General features: G+C 40.9%; 2 protein-coding genes across 2 annotated transcripts; both read right to left on the bottom strand.

Moving 5' to 3' along the window:
* Positions 1-520: 520 nt before the first annotated feature.
* LOC310809758 (occludin-like) lies at positions 521-10,220 on the bottom strand (the record flags this gene model as incomplete). Its single annotated transcript, XM_083677192.1, has 7 exons — positions 521-622; positions 1,305-1,346; positions 3,283-3,454; positions 3,702-3,923; positions 4,353-4,492; positions 9,068-9,229; positions 9,471-10,220. 7 exons carry the CDS (start codon positions 10,218-10,220, stop codon positions 521-523), a joined length of 1,590 nt encoding a protein of 529 aa, XP_083533318.1.
* Positions 10,221-12,405: 2,185 nt separating this feature from the next.
* LOC310807457 (MARVEL domain-containing protein 2-like) lies at positions 12,406-16,122 on the bottom strand (the record flags this gene model as incomplete). The annotated part of the gene is made up of 5 exons (XM_083673954.1): positions 12,406-12,542; positions 12,856-12,906; positions 13,347-13,518; positions 13,719-13,909; positions 15,004-16,122. 5 exons carry the CDS (start codon positions 16,120-16,122, stop codon positions 12,426-12,428), a joined length of 1,650 nt encoding a protein of 549 aa, XP_083530080.1. The 3' UTR covers positions 12,406-12,425.
* Between the last annotated feature and the right edge of the window lie 1,821 nt (positions 16,123-17,943).

Here is a 17,943-nt window from a genome sequence, read left to right as displayed (position 1 = left end):
AGTAGATTTAGGTGTGTAATGCAGACAATGCTGTTGGGCTAGAGACAGTTCCACATGTGTGGGGAAATCACAGTTCATTTGAGTTGATTTGGCCATGCAATGTTGAAATTTGTCTTCTGATCCCATTCACACCCATTTACTTTTTGTTAGCGGTGGCTAGTTAGCTGAAGTCAGTAGTAGCTATTTAAGGAACCAAATATGTGATTTTGTAATTTGGGTGAAAGTAAAACGTTACAAATTGCTACTTAAGTTATAATAAACAAACCTTGATGCTAACTGTGTAGAAACACTCCATTATTGAGCCAGTTTAAAAGTAGTCTAGGATTAGTCTTAATCTGTTTCCAGGAAACCGCCACAATGATTCACAAATATGATTTCTCAATTAACATTTGTAGACATCGGACTAGATCTTTGGTGCTCATCTCTTTACCTGTTGTATTCCACGTCATATCCTGTAAGATTGGATCGACAGTCAGCTTTGTGGACACGATTAAGGATAGTACAGAAGATGTTGCTTGATTCAGCAAAGGCCATTGTCATAGTTCTTCACTAAGCGCTTGATGTGGAATAGTTTTTGTCTCAGCTCTTTGCTCTGTTGCTTCTTGACCTGATAGTCTGGGGTCTGCAAAGGAGAAAATGTCATGAAACAGACATCAAACGTTCATCATGACATCAGTCTCTCAAGGTGCTAACAGTAGCAGCATCATTTTACATGCTTAAAAAAAGGTCCTTGTTACACTACAACATATTTATAATTACATCATCATAATTTGTAATAACCCTGTATAAGGCCTGTTAGCATCTCCACCGAGGGAATTAACTTGAAACTTGAAGCAGTAGGGGCAGTAGCTAGCGTGGCCAGTTGGCAAGTGGAAAATGGAAATGGTTGTGATTTTGATCCCTGCTGAGGGCAAGCCCTGCCCTACTGTTCACTACATTGGTGTCAGCAATGGGATGGTGGCCGTGTGAGCCATCGGAGAGGCATGTCCATGTGAGAGACTTGGTATCGTGAAGCATGAGGGCATGCTCTCCTGAACGGAGGGGATAGTGTAAGGAGCCTATATAAGGCTTGTAGCAACTCCACCAAGGGAGTTAACCCTCTTTGGGCAGTAGCTTGGGTGGCGTGTTGGCAAGCGGAAGGTTGTGAGTTTAATCCCCGATTTGGGCAAGCTACTCTATCCTGTGGTTCGCTACAATTGTTCCTTAAATCACTTAGTTAAGAAAAACATGTGGGATTATATAAGGGAGTGCTTAATTTAAGTCTTTTACAGGTAACATGGAACACTGGAGCAATTCTCACTCACCCGCTTCAGGTCCTTTAGTCGGTTATATTCATCAGCCACTCCCTGAGACACATAGAAGAAGCCTCTCAAAAACTCACACTCAGAGGGGTTGGGTTATACATAAATGTTAACATCAGTTCCTTTACAATATTTAAAACAAATAAAACACAGCATGTCACTTTAATGTTAAATTACATTTGTTTTATTTTCATCACTATCATAATTAACGTGGTGTTGATTCATAGTGTTTTATCATCTTTTTTTATCTAATTTTTTTATCCAATCTTTGCTAGCCTGATTGTATTAATTGGGAGATTTGAATAGGAACTCTATGTTTCCTGCAAAACCTGGTTCTTGATTGGCTCCTAAAATAGCAGTTACAAATAGTTAGAGCTAAATCTTTGTACATGATCACCTTATAGATAAAAAATACTGATTATTGTGTTGTTGTATTATACATTTTATTGGTAGGTATTTTCATAAATGGAAAGAGGAAGCATTTTGTTTTCTTTTAGCTCTATACTCCAACAGTTTAGATTTTAAATCAAATAATTACTATGGGGTCAGAGTAGAGATTAAACCGCTTTAATTCAATGGGATTTTTTCAGATTGGGTTCACCACTTAGAAAGTACAAAATGTTTTAAAGATACTCCCCCTATTTCAGAGCTCCAAAAGTATTGGAAAAAATCATATAATGTCCAAATAAAGTACTCATGTTTAGCATTTGGTCGACAATCCTTTGCATGCAATAACTGCCTGAAGTCTGCGACCCATTGACCCCACCAGACGCTGGGTATATTCTCTGGTGAGGACTGTACTGCAGCCATCTCCACTTGTTGTTTCTTTTTAGGTATTTTATCTTAAAATGTTATCATCAGGAAATAAAATGCATGTTCAATTGGATTTAAATCTGAAGATTGACTTGGCCAGTCAAGCACTTTCCACTTTTTGGCCCTGAAAAACTCCCTAGTTGCTATGGCTGTATGTTTGGGGTCACTGTCTTACTGTATAATGAAGTGATCGAATGAATTTGGAGGCATTTGCTTGTACTCGAGCAGACAAGATGTTTCTGTACACTTCAGAATACATTCTGCTGCTGCTGTCAATTAAGACAAGTTAGCCAGTTCTTGTGGCAGCTATACATGCCCAAACCATTGGAATCACTGTGGCACATGATAATATCTGTCCACAATACCGTTTTCCAGACCTCTGCAGGCTTTTTAGGTACTTTTTAACAAACTGTAACCTGACCATCCTTTTTGAGGATAACTAGTGGTTTGCACCTTGCAGTGAAGCCTCTGTAGTTCGGCTAGTGACATATTCTGCGGATGGTAGTCTCTGACACATTCACGCCTACTTCCTAGAGTGTTCCTGATCTGTGGGACAGGTTTTTGAGGTTTTTCTTAATTATGGTAAGCATTCTTCGGTCATCAACTGTAGGAGTCTTCCTTGGCCTACCAGCCTGTTTGTAATTGCTGAGCTCACCAGTGCTTTCTTTCTTTTTTATGATGTTACAAACTGTTGATTTTGGTGAGTCTAAGGTTTTTGCTATGTTTCAGATAGATTTTTCTGATATTTCATATGTCTTCCTTGACTTTCATTGACCTCTCTTTGGTCCTCATGTTGACAGACACCAATAGCAGACTCCAAAGGCTAGACTCAATACTCGACATCGACAGCTCTCTTATGCCTGCACAAATTATGTGATGGAACACACCTGACTAACCAGAAACACCTGTCAAGTCAATTTTCCAATACTTTTGGTGGCCTGAAATAGGGAGACTATGTATAAAAAGCGTTTAACCATTGAATTAAAACTGAGAATCTCTACTTTAACATCATAGTAATTGTATGATTTCAAATCAAAACTGTTGGAGTATAGAATAAGACAAAATGCTTCCTCTTTCCAATACTTATGGAAGGCACTGTATATTTCTTTATGTATTGTATTTGTATAGTTTTTCAATGCTAGTCAAGCTGAACAGTCTTCCTGCTTACCGGGTACTTCATCGTCCCCTCCTCTAGTGTGTCCAGCTCTCTGCTCAGCTTGTGCATCTGGTCGCTAATGTCATCCATCTCTGCACACAGGCTCTTATAGTGCGCCAGGTCTGAGTCAAACTCCCTTTTATACTGGCGACGCTGTCTGTCTGATGTTATCTTTGGGTACTTGCTACGGAGGAATGTTACAAAAAGGGCAAATAGTTACAAGAAAATCATTCTAGATTAATACTCCAATAGCGTCTTCACATTCCTCCCTTATATGAAGAGTTGAGCATCTGAGAACAATAAGGCTGTCACTATCACAAGTTTTTTTATCTGGCCTCTTCATCCCACTGGCATATGGCATGGCGAAATATATATTTCTATATACTGAAAAATATACAGTGTATTGATATAAGTTAACGTATATGACCCACCTGTGGCAGTGGTCCTGGTCCAGTTCGTTGCCAGTATCCCCTCCAGTGGTGTAGCCAGTCTCAAATGTGGACTCCTCCTCAAGAGGGGGGGTGTAGTCCTGTTCCCTCTCCCTGGGATGGGGGGCCTTCCTCAGGCTGTCAGCCTCCTCTGATTGGCTGGAGCTTACCATGGTGTTCTGGTACAGGGGCTCTGCTACACACTCGTTGGTGTTCTCATGGCAACTAGAGACACAATATCAATCAGTCAGTGGGGCCGACCTTAACACATACTGGGCACTTAGCAACTTCCATTATGTCTTTATCTTTTTCCTAAACATTCTTTGGGCTTCAAATACTGCTGGAACAGTGGTGGCAAGTTGCAAATCTCCAGACAGACAAATATCAGTTTTTAATTTTATGTTTTTATTAAAATACATTAATTTGTAAACTGTTGTGAAATCATTGTCGTTTAAAATGTTTCCTAATTTCTAACCAGGCTTTACAACTACACTACTCTTACCTACAAGGAGACATTGGATATGCACTGTCTCGGCAAGGACTAATCACTCTAGACTAGGACTAATCACTCTAGACTAGAACTAATCACTCTAGACTAGGACTAATCACTAGGCAAGAGTTAATCACTCTGAGCCTCCAAGGTTAGGCACTCACACATTGCCGTTGTAGGTCCCCTCACTGTAGATGCTGACAGACACAACGCTGTTCTCTGCTCTAAGGTCAGGGACAGCCCTCTCGAACAGGACTAGAGGGGGGGCCTGCTGTGTGCTTCGCCCCTCTGCAACATGGTTCACCTGAAACAACATATCATCATTGGTCACCATGATTTACAGTATATACTTCAAACATTTGGTTGGCATTTTGATGTTCTGCCTTGAAACTGAATACCACATTGTAAATCAAGAATTCCCTGAACTAGAGAGCCGAGGTAGGAGGACACTTAATTGGATCTTCGCATTTACTGGACATAAAGAGCATTTTTGTACTTCAGTATTTGCCGGTTTACTATTCATCAACCACATGAGCAATAAAGAAGAGCAGGACATGCAGGGTACCTTAGATTGTCAATGGGTCCTCAACAGTACACTGAACTCACAAGCCCTCTTCATGAGAAAATGCTTTCTTTCTCACACCTGAGCTGAGCGTGCATGCACGCAAGTACACACACTCTCAATATTACAATATTACACATTGCCATGGTCTGAGTCATAGTGGGACACACTGAGAGAAAATTAAAAGGGACTCCAACATCCATCAAACTCATAGGCCAAAAGTCCCTTCCTCCAGGTGTCCAGGATGATCAGTGTCTTGTCTGGCAGCCTTTCTCTCCTATTCTTAGCAGGAAAAGCACCGGTCAATGGCACTCAGGGGGAAGGAGGCACATAGAATTTCCCTGAACTGCTTTCTGCATGAATAGAACGGTTGTGTGAGAGATTGAAGGAAAGAGTGTCTTCCTCTATCACCAGGAGCAGAGAGAAATGAAAGTGAAGCTGAAAAATGGCTTTTGTGGACTTTCCAAACCTTAGAGAAAGCACATTGGTACAATTTATGAGATAAAATAAAACAATATTTTTTATTAATAGTTTTTATTAACACCACCTTCGTTGATAGTGCCTTCTTTCACACTCATTGCGCTTTATAAGACATATTATAAGCAGTCATTACAGACCAAGTCCACTTATAGCTTTTATTAGACCCACTTCTGTGTAGCATTACCAGAGAGCAGATAAACTGAACTCAGTGTATCTGAGACTAGTGGTCTGTGACATGGATCAGATGTGCTGTGCGCCATTACTCTTATCAGTTGAGGTACTGTATGTATAAAATCTCAGAGGTGCTGTCTAGTGAATATAATTGTTATGCATAGTCAATAAATAGGACAAGCCTTTGGGTCAGTTGCCAAGGTTTTTTGGTGGTCGATAACAAGGGGCAACGGGGCTTAGAAGCTATTGTGACATCATATTTTCCTGACATCACTGCAGGCCGTTTTGAAAACTGTAAATGTACTGAATACGCTGGTAAAGTGATTGCAATATAATCAAAGAATACCACAACAACAAAGCTGTCTGGGCACAAACATAGCAAGTTTGTATTCGAAGCTCGATAGACTAGTAAATAAAGCTATTATCAAAATATTTGTATTTGATATTCGAGAAAGTGGCTAACGTGATGAATCGCAAATATAGCTGAAAACCTGCACAGTTTTTCACACTGTCTCTGTTTCTGGGATGATGGGGAGAGGAAAATAATGACCGCTGGTCAATTTTATTAAGTGGCATCAAATTTGACAGCCAAATATCTGTATTATTATGTTAGTGTTACAGCGCTGCGTGCTTGTTTGGGTATCTGTGACGTTCTGTGATGTACCCGTGATGTTACAATTTTTCCAGTACAGAGTGGTATATTAGAAAAGTGGTGCCAATGAAATTACCGGAGGCTTCAAATAGTTCCAAAACTTCCTTCCTGATTTACCCAATATTGACTTTTTATTCAACTAAGACATGTAAGTGGGTGGGGCTAAGAAGACTTCAGACGACCAGAAAAATGTCAGACGAAAAAAAAGGCAGTTTCAGTGACTAAACGTCATGGCTACTCTCAAATAAAACAATAAAACTACTCCACATTTGGAAACTCTGATTCATTTACTAGTAACCCTCTGTTTCACTGTTAAAATGTTTTGCATTATGTTCTATGGGATATCTCAAATGGTTAGGAAAGTATAAACAATCAATGAATACACCGTGGCCTATATCTCATCAAAGGTACTGTATGTGACATTCTCTTTTTGTCTGGTTCTATTGAGGGGCACCCTCTTATTGCAATGAGTTGCTTGCTTTGCAGGTAGGCATATATAATGTATGTGTCATGTATAATGTATAAAACATTGAGTTGCCTCAGTGTTGCTGGAAGCCTCTACAGTATACAGCACTAAATCATTCAGTCTGGAAACCTCTATAGTACACCTTTATTTCACACAAAATGTGCTAGTGAAAATTAACTGAAATTAGAAATTGAAATTAATTGGACTTAAATTAATGTTATAGAGCCATCGATTCTTCGATTCTTTGCAATTTTCCTTCTGTCCTGTCCATCCTGTCTCTCCTATAGGCAATAGACTGTCCATCCTGTCTCTCCTATAGGCAATAGACTGTCCATCCTGTCTCTCCTGTAGGCAATAGACTGTCCATCCTGTCTCTCCTATAGGCAATAGACTGTCCATCCTGTCTCTCCTATAGGCAATAGACTGTCCATCCTGTCTCTCCTGTAGGCAATAGACTGTCCATCCTGTCTCTCCTATAGGCAATAGACTGTCCATCCTGTCTCTCCTGTAGGCAATAGACTGTCCATCCTGTCTCTCCTATAGGCAATAGACTGTTGCATACACCGTTTTTAGCCCTCAGTACTTTTACAGAATAGCCTATTATTTACTACATGAATGATTCTTTGATTTGTGTGGATGTATGACTTTACCTTTCTTTATTTAACAGCATTATTTGAAGTCAGCCCACATACACATTTGGGTGAGTTGGTAGTCATGATGAGAGTGCAGTTTAACGTGCAAGGCAGGTGACTATATTCATTGTTTATACTTTCCTAACCATTTGAGATATCCCATAGAACATAATGTAAAACATTTTAACAGTGAAACAGAGGGTTACTAGTAAATGAATCACTGCTATACATGTGGGTACTAGACTAAAGCGCACTGAAGGACTACTGTATCACTCAGTCAGAGCCTTGGCTAACAGAGTGGGGCAGTATTCCCACTGTTCATAATAACTCAAACCTAATGAACTCTCTGGGGACCCTGACAGGTCACTTATGAAACCAAGTCCTCATAAGGTGTTGCTACTGTGTGCTCCATGATATACATTGTCTGAGTAAATTATCAATCCCCGGAAGATCTTATTGTCCCCCACAATGAAATCGGGGAGGAGACTATGGATCGGTCTCTGTCCATTTGTATGTCACACGCTTTATCTCTGACACCACTAGGACAATTTTGAAGAAACAAGACACATCATTTGGATGAATGATGTGTCTTACCAAACAGACATTTACAAAATTACACTGATTGGCCCAATTTCTTTTTACAAAACTTGTTGATTGATGTGTCTTGCCATAGAGATCCGATGTTAAAGTTTCAGGGTGACGCCAATTCATCTCATGACGGTGCGGCTAAAGTGATAGGTTGTTATCTTTAAAAACCTCATAATAAGGTGTTCAAAGAGGAGATACAAGCCTTTTCAGACCACACCTTTTGGCCAATTGACTTTTTCAAATAATACAAATGAATCATTGAAAATGAATCAATTAAGCACTACAAGCTCTGGTAACTTTTCAGCCTACCTCAAATCCGTGGACTGCTTTCAAATAAACACAAAGCTGTAAGAAGGAAGACTGATAATTAATCAAATAAAACCTACAAGTTCCAGTAACTTTTTAGTCTGGCTGGGAATGCAGCTGTAGGAGTGTAGCCCAATGCAGAAGGCCTACAGCCTAAAGAATTTGGGAATAATATTTTGTGATATAAACGCAAAGCTAAGCAAGACTGATAATGGATCAAATAAGCACTACGCTTATGAGGCAACATTTCAGTCACCAAGGAGGGGCGCTACATCATTAGTGGGGACAACATTCTTTATTGTACACTTAGTTTTTTCTTTTCTAATAGCTTTGATTAACACACTTTCTATGGCTCTTTAGATTGAGTCTTTGAATAAAAAAACACAACCATGTCCATGTAGGCAGTGTGTGCAGTACAGTTGTTTAAACAACTCTGAGCTCAGATTGGACAAAACCTTCTTGAATCACTGCACAGTAATACAATAACGGTGATTAACAACACCTTTCATGTCACAATAGCGCTGTATGACCTTATAAGGCTGTTTTTCTTAGTTTGCACATTGCCTGTTATCAGTTGGCTAGTTAATGATCAACCAGAGTGAAACCAGGTGTGCCATAGACAAACACCTGTTGGACCTGAGACATTATGACCATACAGTGCATACATTACAACACACTATTGGGGCTTTCACATCAGCAAAAAGTGATGAAGATTGATGTGGATGCAATCCATCAGTACCATAATAGTCTAGGGTGAAAGCCCCTAAAGATATCCCACCGTGGGGCCACGTTAAGCCTACTATCCCTGACATCATAATAATGTGTTTCAAGCATTGTCCTGAGATGTGATATCTCCACTAAGTTACACCTATAAACAGGTTTCCACCCCCTTAGCTTCTATTGTCTTGTGTAGGTTGGAAATTAGATATATGTGGATAATGTAGTAATAGCAACCACATTATCGATCTTTTGTAGAAATTTGATGTTAGTAAACTCTATACTCCAGGAAACTGTCTACTTACCCAGTCTTGGACATCCTGCCCCTCTGATGCCCTGACCAGTGGCTGGTCCCAGTAGATGTTGGGTTTGCCATGATGCCAGATCTTACTGCGGGTTTTGTAGGCATAGTATGCAGCTATTGTCAGCGCCACCACAACAAAGAGGCCCAACACTAATGCCACTGCCTGAAACAGGGAAATGGTGAGTGAATGCCTATATGCCTGTACTGTTGATCTATGTCTGCTGCATGCATCTAATGTTCAAGTAATCTAAGAAAATTAAATACTGAAATGATCAACATTGATATCAGTGATTACATCATCAGTTCAATTAAGAAGCAACCATGGAGAGAAGGGGGAAACATTTCACAGCAAACGATAAACCTACAGGTTTAACAAAGCTCTGGGCTCCAGTACAGTATCCTACCTCCTCAGGGTCCATGTAGCAGTAGTGTTGGAGATACTGGTTGTACATGGGGAAACCCCCGGGGAACCCCGCTCCTATACTCCCGCTGAGGCTGGGGCTTCCCTGCATGTTCTGGCACATCATCAGCATAGGGTTATAGAGCATGCTCTGAGAGCTCTGGGACATGGGGTTGACCCCGATCACAAACACAATGTCAATGATACCCTGGAGGACTGCCAGGACTATGTTGCAGATTAATACAGTCAGGTAGAACCTACGACCCCGCATGGCCCACGACCGTGAGAAACTCCCCACCAGGAATCCCAAAGAAACCAGGAAGTTAATGGCCGCCATGGAGATCATGGCCGACTTGGCAGAGTATGGGGTCATGTAGGAGCTAGAGTAGCCATAGCTGCCTCCATAGTAGCCTGAGCCACTGCTGGCACTGACAGACCCTGTTCCGTAGCCCCCTATTCCTGCTCCATAGCCGTGCATGTCCCAAACTAATGTGGAGGCCACACAGGCAAAAATTAGAAAGCACATGATGACAGTGGTTCCCTCCATGGTTTTGACGAGCCCAGGAGGGGAGAACCATTTGTAAAAGTGCTGTGGCCTCTCCTCCATGTAGAAGGAGTCAGGCGGTGGAGGGTTAGGGTGGCTGTCATAGTTCCGTGTGGAATGGATGCTCCTGGGGGGGTAGAATCCATTGGAGGTAGCGCTGTAAGGGGGGCTATACATAGGAGGGCTGTCATAGTGCCGTGCCTCATACATGATTCAGTGAGAGGGAAGGCCTGCAAAATCAGAAAATACAGTATGTCATCCTATCATAATAATGATAGTGTATAATCATTTGGATAGGACCAAGAGTTTTTGGTGGTCAAGAACAATAGGCCCTTCTCCTGTACATAGTGGTATAATACATCACATTATATTACAACCAATTACAATGACATGTCTGTCAAGTGTCTTTCCACTCTGTGGTGTGTTCCCCCAATCCACTCTCTTTATATTGGTTGCCAATGTGCCCTCTACCTTAACGACAATTCATCAGTCCACAGCAACTCAACCCTGTAGGCCTCAATTATTCAGACCGACATCAGAAGCCAGTGGGTGCAGTCATGCATGGTATTTCAACTTTCCACAAGGTGCACCACTGTGCACTTCCAGTTTGCTATACTTCTTTCCTGTTGGCCAGCTGTCATCATGTGTCTTGTTTGTAGACCATGTGATGAATGGTGAAACTACAATATAAACCTCACAGGTAATGATAGTGACTATGCACTTTTCAGTCAACCTCCAGACTGTCACTCCTCAAACCAGAGTACAGGAGCGAGTGCACACACGGACACACGCATGCACACAGACACCTGTGTTCTCTGATTGCCAGGGTGCAGTAAATAATTCAAAAGCTGAAATGGGCAAACTCATGAAAGGCTGATACACATCAAAGCAAGCAAGTTCAAGGTTTTCAAAATACATGTGGACCTAGCCCCCTCTGCTTTGTTCACTGTCAAGTCACTTAAGTAAATTATTTCTTAAAGAGGCCATCTGTAATTGGTACATACATGTTTTGACTTATAAATTAATGATATATAGGCTAGACATTGATTCTTGAAGAATACCATTTATAAATGCCTCATGAGTTTAGATCAACTGTCTTACCCCATCAGAACCCAAAATATAAGCTTGTTGAACTTGGTTAAAACTATTATGGTTAAAACTATCATATTGATCTCATGGATGGTCAGTACTTGCATCCATAGTTCTGTCTATGAAATTGAGAGTGGTTACATTTATCCAGACCAATCCCTCAGCTGTTTACCAAAAAAGTGGTGGGGAGCTTTTTCGGTTGTTTCAATTCGTCAGGCCTGCAGTAAACAATGTAGGCCTACCATATAACACACTCGACAGTAAAATTATAATTTACCTATCTTCATTACTATACTAACAAACACGTGATAGACTAAGAAAAACAAGACACGTCATGAAAGAATTGGTAGACTAAGCCTTACAACACTGTACATGTCACAGATTGTTTTTGCTCACAAAAACACTGAACAGAAATTGCTACTTTCTTAAATAGCAACATAAGACATTCATTATCTATCATCACCGTTATCAAATTTGAGTTACAGTAGCGTTTGTTTAATTTGGTGAAGATAACGTTCACTTACCTGGGACTTATCTAACGGACAAAAACGTTCCAAGTTCCTTCCCGCATGATCACATTCTTCAGTGTTCATTCAAGGATCTAGAATTGTGTTTAAAATTATAAAATAACACATTTTCCCAATTCGTGTATTTCGACAGCAATACATCGAAAGTATTCCTCACACCTGCAGTTAAAACGTGTTGCTATTACCGGCTCTTTAGGTTAGTTGACCTGGCCAAAAGTCTTCCACTTCAGTGCGCATGATCGACGGCTCCCAGTGTGTATTTCTCAATTGAGCATACAAGAAATTGATGGTATCATGTTTTTCCTTTCAAGTTTTTCAGATTAGTAATTGACAAGAGGTCGAAAGATGAATGCCATAGATTTTACTGAAAAGTCACAGTACTTTTATATGAATGATTTTGTACAATTATGTTTTCTTTTTTTTTGTTACCCATTATTCTCTCTTGCATGTCATTTCTGTGTTATAGACTCCGAATGATTGACAGGTGTTGGCCTCATGTGACAATCAATTCAGTGCAATAATAATATCAGAAAAACACACAAACAAACTGGCTCTGCAACATAACGTCCACAAAAGTCCAAAGTGTACATTATGTTCTTAAACTGACACCAAACAAGTAATCTTTACATATGCGCAAAAATAGAATGTGTGATATGCAAAAACAATCTTAGTGACCAGAAATCTGAAATCTAAGTGACCAAAAACACTATTGGTGCCGCCATAACTAATCTCTCAGGGAAAGAAATTCAAAGAAAAAATTACAATAATGGCCCTTTTGTTCACTTTGTGTGCTATTTGTTCAAGTCCGACCATTTGTCATGGTGTCCTGGTCAAAATTGCGGATCCTGTTCTTGATGTGGCTTAATTTAGTTTTCAGATAGTCACAGCGTTCCTTCTTCTCCAGGAAGGCAGGATCCTGTGAAGACACACAGATACACACATTATGTTGACTGTAGCGCCATTATTCAAAAAATGTTTTCCCCCATATAGTCTTCTCTTTCTATAATGTAGATGTGTTACATGAAAATTCCAGAAGCCCCATTTCAATGAAGCAGCAATATTATCCACATGCGTGGGCAGCTTTATTGAAAAAGAAAATAGTACCTGGGTTTTTCCACAACAGTGACACATCTAATAAATCTTGGTTAAATGGTAAAATTATTACTGAATGATTTTTGGAATTGTCTTAGACAATGTTAGAGGAATGTTAAGGGACCACCTTCACTTACACTCTTTTTCTGCTCATATATCTTCAAAATCTGCTGAATTCTCCTCTGCTCCTACAAAATAAACAGAACAACAATACACAATTGTATTGGATGAAGTATGAAGATGACATAACCAATTTGGTTTGCAATATAGCATGATGACAATATCACACAGGTTTTTTTTAGCAGACGCTTTTGTGCTTGATGTGGCATGTACTGTACCCTATTTGAAATTGAAATATCAGGCTCATGTTTAACCTTCCTTTTAAGAAATGAGATAGTGCTCGAGGTGGGATCATTAAGACAAATTCCACTGAATGGTTCACAATACACCCTAAATTCCATGAACAGGTTTATGCTATTTGAGCTATTTTAAGCTACTAGCATGGATTGTAGTCTATGCCTGTCTATATAGTACGTTACCGCCTTCTCAAAACTACACAGTGCCTAGGGGGCAACAATACAACAACATAATGACATACCAAATGAGCCTCCCTGTCCCTCTGTCTCACCTTCTGGCTGCTGCCATCTCTGAGGAGTTTGCCCATCATGGTGTCCAGCTCTCTGAATTTCATAAGGGTGGAGCTGATGTCTTTGTGAAGGACCTTGTACTCCTGATACTGGTCATTAAAGACAGCTTTGTATTTCTCCCTGTCCTCCACAAAGCAAATCTCTGGATACTTCCTTTAGGGATAAGGTAAAGCACAAAGTTATGTTAGACAATGATTGTTAAATTATATTCTATTAAAGCAAATTCGTACTGCATGTCTCTTAAATTGTGTTAGTATGTAATCACCAGTCATGGAACATGGTATAAAACCATTACATCTTGCCGAGATTCTTATTCTTCTCTAGATCTCAGACTTGATTGTTTCCGCACTCACATGATGTAGTCTGCAATGACATGGGGCTTGGGGACATAGCCTGCGGGTATGGCTCTGTTGAGGGTACCAGGCTCCTCCTGCACCTCAGTGATGTGGATGCGTTTACTGGGCCTCAACGAATTATCCATCTCATCCTCAAACACTATCCTCTTGGGTTTAGTTTGGGCCATGGGGATGGAGGGATGCTGCTCCTGAGGTCAGAGTTGAGTGGTTAGGTATTTTATGGCTAATCACAATCACAGTAAAACCTCATATTATCTACCATTTGCACTGTCACACTCAAAAATGTTATCCATGTTCCTATGGTGTCCTCAGTTGACAAACTAAGCTTAGGCTTAAGCTTTGGCCGCATTAGCTCAGCTGGCTGATGCAGTCATTGTTTTCACTCCTAGCCTTCCACCCTTGTTTATCTGACATCAAATATATTAGCTCTGTTGGTTTTCACCCATAGGTGGTTGCTGTGGGAGCTGATAAGATGGATTCCATTTAGTAACAGTAATAGGCTCGGCTGTTACAGCCAGCTGCAGTGCTGGATATATGAAACAATTGTGTCTTCTCCATATATACACACATCAGCAGTGTTGCTCTCAAGAGAAATGTTGACTCATCCCCAGTCATAAAGACATGTTCAATGACCTCTAGATGCTGTATGAGCTGACACCATCCTCAGAAAGTACTTCACATTTTGTTGGCAGTAACTTTTCTAGCATTGCACTGTAAACATCAGAATTGACAGTTCATTGTTTTGATACCTAATGTATTGATGAGTTTACAGTCATAATGGTAACTTCCATGACCTCTAAGTGCTATTTGATCTGACACTATTGCCCCAAACAATGAACTGATCTTTTAGATGGCAGTGAACAACAGCAATTACATGAGTCAGTGTCCTTTCTCAGAGTGTCACACCTTAGACGTAGGAAAGGGCAATGCAGCCAGAGAGACTCAGAGTCTTGTAAGTCGTATACAATGATGGGTCATCCACAGTGTCAAGGATGTTGCTCAAAAGGATGAGAGTCACATTGGCATTTAAGAATTGACTTTGAATGACAAGACATGCAAGAGTGCAGAGAAAAGTGATGTGGATGTTTTACAAAGAAAGAATGGCAAGAAATCTATGGAGTCATATTGAGATGCAATGTAAAAATGTAATAACAGTGACAGTGGGATTGACATATCTTTTAACCAATGCTATTGTTGTTGATGGAGGCTGTAGTACTCAGGACTGAACCCAGTTGTGGACTGTATCATTACAGCTCCACATACCATTGTCTCAACCACCCACCTGGTCTTTAAAGAACTCCATCTCCTTGCGGGCAGCCTCATGCCTCCACATCTTCAGACACACCAGGAAGCTGACCAGATACATGAACATGTTAATGAAAAGGAAAACCGTGCCAGCCATCTGGCCCCCGTCCACCCGACACAGACTGGACATGATGGGGTTAATGCCTATTGTCATGTGACAAAGCCCTCCACGATTGAGGTCATTCAGGTATACGATGCCAGCCGCCATATAGAAGAGAAACAAGGCAATGTTGATGATTGCTTCTGTTAGTGGCCACCAGGGGGAATCCAGGAGGATGGTGCGATAATACATGGTCATCCCCATCACCAGTAGAATGATGGTTACTGTCCATGACAGCCCAACCACTGCTAATACGAAATGAGTCATAGGTCCATTATAGTAGTATCCAGATCCATATTCATTGTTAGCCAATAGCCCATAGGCATTTGACCACTCACTGTCCTTCTGGATGTAGGCACAGATACAAGCTAAAACCATACCCCCAAAGAGAAGCTCAAATCCAGCCAGAAGTCTTAATAATCCAGGCCAAGATTTCATATAGGAGTATTTCAGCTTGTAGACTTCTACCTTCTCTGCATAGTACTCAGCTGGGTGGATACTAGTCAGCTCTGATTCTTCTGGGGAATAATGGAATAGGTAATTCTCCGTGGGGCTGTCCTTTAACAAGGGTTTACAGGAGCTCTTGCTGGAGTTTCCCAGTGAGTCTGCAGTGTCCCAGTACCTCCTCTCGAGTATAGGACTGACAGGTGGACTCACCCTGGTTCCATTTGGTAGGATCTTGACCTCTATGGAGCCTAGGTCAGAGTCACTATCCCCCTTCCTCCACTTTTGGAGGACACTACCCCATGATTGGGGAAGGAGTGTTGTCAACCTCTCCCCGAGGGTCCCGTCATCCCGTCTACCCTCTCTTTGGGCATATGGAGGGGTGCTTGATGAATGGGCAGTGGAGTTTGCATCGTCTGATTGGTCATTGGCTGAGGTGATTTGAGGCACCAGCTCTACTTGGGCATTTCTCAAGGACTTTGTCTTTGAAGAGGAGGTCCCATCCACACTGTCAGGGTCTCCTCTATTGAATATCCTCCTCCAGCTTTTCATACTATGTGCTAATATGAGGAGGTCTGGGCATTCACTAAGGATGGAAGAAAGATAAAGGATATTGTAAATGTAAACTGTGTTCATATTTTTTTCAAGTGTTTAAAATGTTTACATTTGTAATGTATATGTTGTGATATGTCCCAATTGGTAATATTATCTCCTCGTCAGTTTGACCATCTATTCCTGTATGACATGATACCCTGTGTTTTTCTCTCTCCACATTGTGTTTTTCAAAATGATGAGGCATAAAAACGGTATATTTTATGTCATCTATACATATTGCTCCTAATATTTGACCTATACAAAGAAAATGAGGGTTAGGGTTAGTATTGGCATAATTATGTCACACTTGTTTTCACACTTGTTTCCTAACAGTTTAGGTTCTCTATGAGAGCATGCCGTTTCCTTGCTCCCAGCTCAAAAAAGGAGAGCACAAAATGTCTTTACACATTCAGTTTCAACAGTTCTCAATACAATACAATGGAGGCTAAACTGAACTTTGGCTCACAGTAAACTCACACTGGTAACAATTACATACATAACTGTCATAACAAAGTGGACTTGAGTAAATCCCGTTGAGGATTTTCTTAACATTTGCGCAAAATATATCACAGACAGCTTACCTTGTTGCTCATGGCAAGCTGCACATTGACCAGTTGTGAGAAGCAGAACTTTGAGAGCTGTGAGGCAGAAACTGTTGTTAAAATGGCTGCCCCTACAGCTGGCCCAGCCAGCCCCTCTCAGGTGACTCAGCTCTCTTATCACAGGCAGTCGAGACGGAAACAGCAGCTTAATCATTAAACCTGAACAGACCTTTGTGTTGGTGCTGCTGGGTGGAACCGCTAGGCTAATCTGTGGGAGAGCTGCTATTAATGTTTCCATTAGAAAGCGAGATAGAGAGGGAAGAACACTGCCTAACACTGCTTCAACAGGTGTTTTATGAGTGTTTTTAAAGGCAATAGATTTCACATCCAGCTTCATATTATTCAATCAGTTGTCATTGTTATAATTGGGTGGATATACAGTATATCTTTAACTTTGTCTGCTACAATGCTCCCCTGTGTCACTGTCTTAAAACATCAAAATATGAAAAACATAAAAGGTAAAAGGAAGAAAGATAAGCCATAGTCCAAAGAACATGATGAAAATAAAATCTCGACTAGTTAAGTGCAGAGTAAGGATTTCAATAAATTAAAGAGGGACATTCCTTGTGAATGATATCAATGCTACTCTATTAATCACATTAAAACCACTATCTAAGATATGCAAAATTGCTTATCTCATTATCTATGAATAATTAAATTCCTACTGTATAATTATGAACACATTGGATATCTGACACAAGATGGCAGCATACTACAATGTGTGTGACCCCCCTCTCTCTCTTTCCCTCTGACACTCTCTCCCTTTCAGTCTGTCTCTGTCTCTCTGTCTCTCTGTCTGTCTCTGTCTCTGTCTCTCTCTCTCTCTCTCTCTCTCTCTCTCTCATTCCCCCTCTCTGTTTCTCATGTCTACTCCCCACTGTGGCAGCACAGAGAGCACCACCCAGCAGCCATGTTCCTGCCTCCGCTGACCGTGTTTCTTCAGTCATGTGTAAAAAGGCTTTGGGCCTGATTTCTCCCTCTCCACGGTGGACATGGCTAGATTACAGGGCTCAGTGGGACGATGCAGGCCAGATCCTACTGTGCCTCGATCCAAACTAGCAGGTATAGTAGTAGCACTACCTCTAACTGTTAGGTTGGAATAAGTTAGGAGCCACTAAAAAGTGTTTTCCCATCAGGAAATTGTCTGGCTAAAGTGACAGACTCTGGCTGACTCCAG

This window comes from Argentina silus, assembly GCF_951799395.1.
Source record: "Argentina silus genome assembly, chromosome: 1".
Lineage (NCBI taxonomy): Eukaryota > Metazoa > Chordata > Actinopteri > Argentiniformes > Argentinidae > Argentina > Argentina silus.
This window is presented reverse-complemented; position numbering and strand designations above follow the sequence as displayed.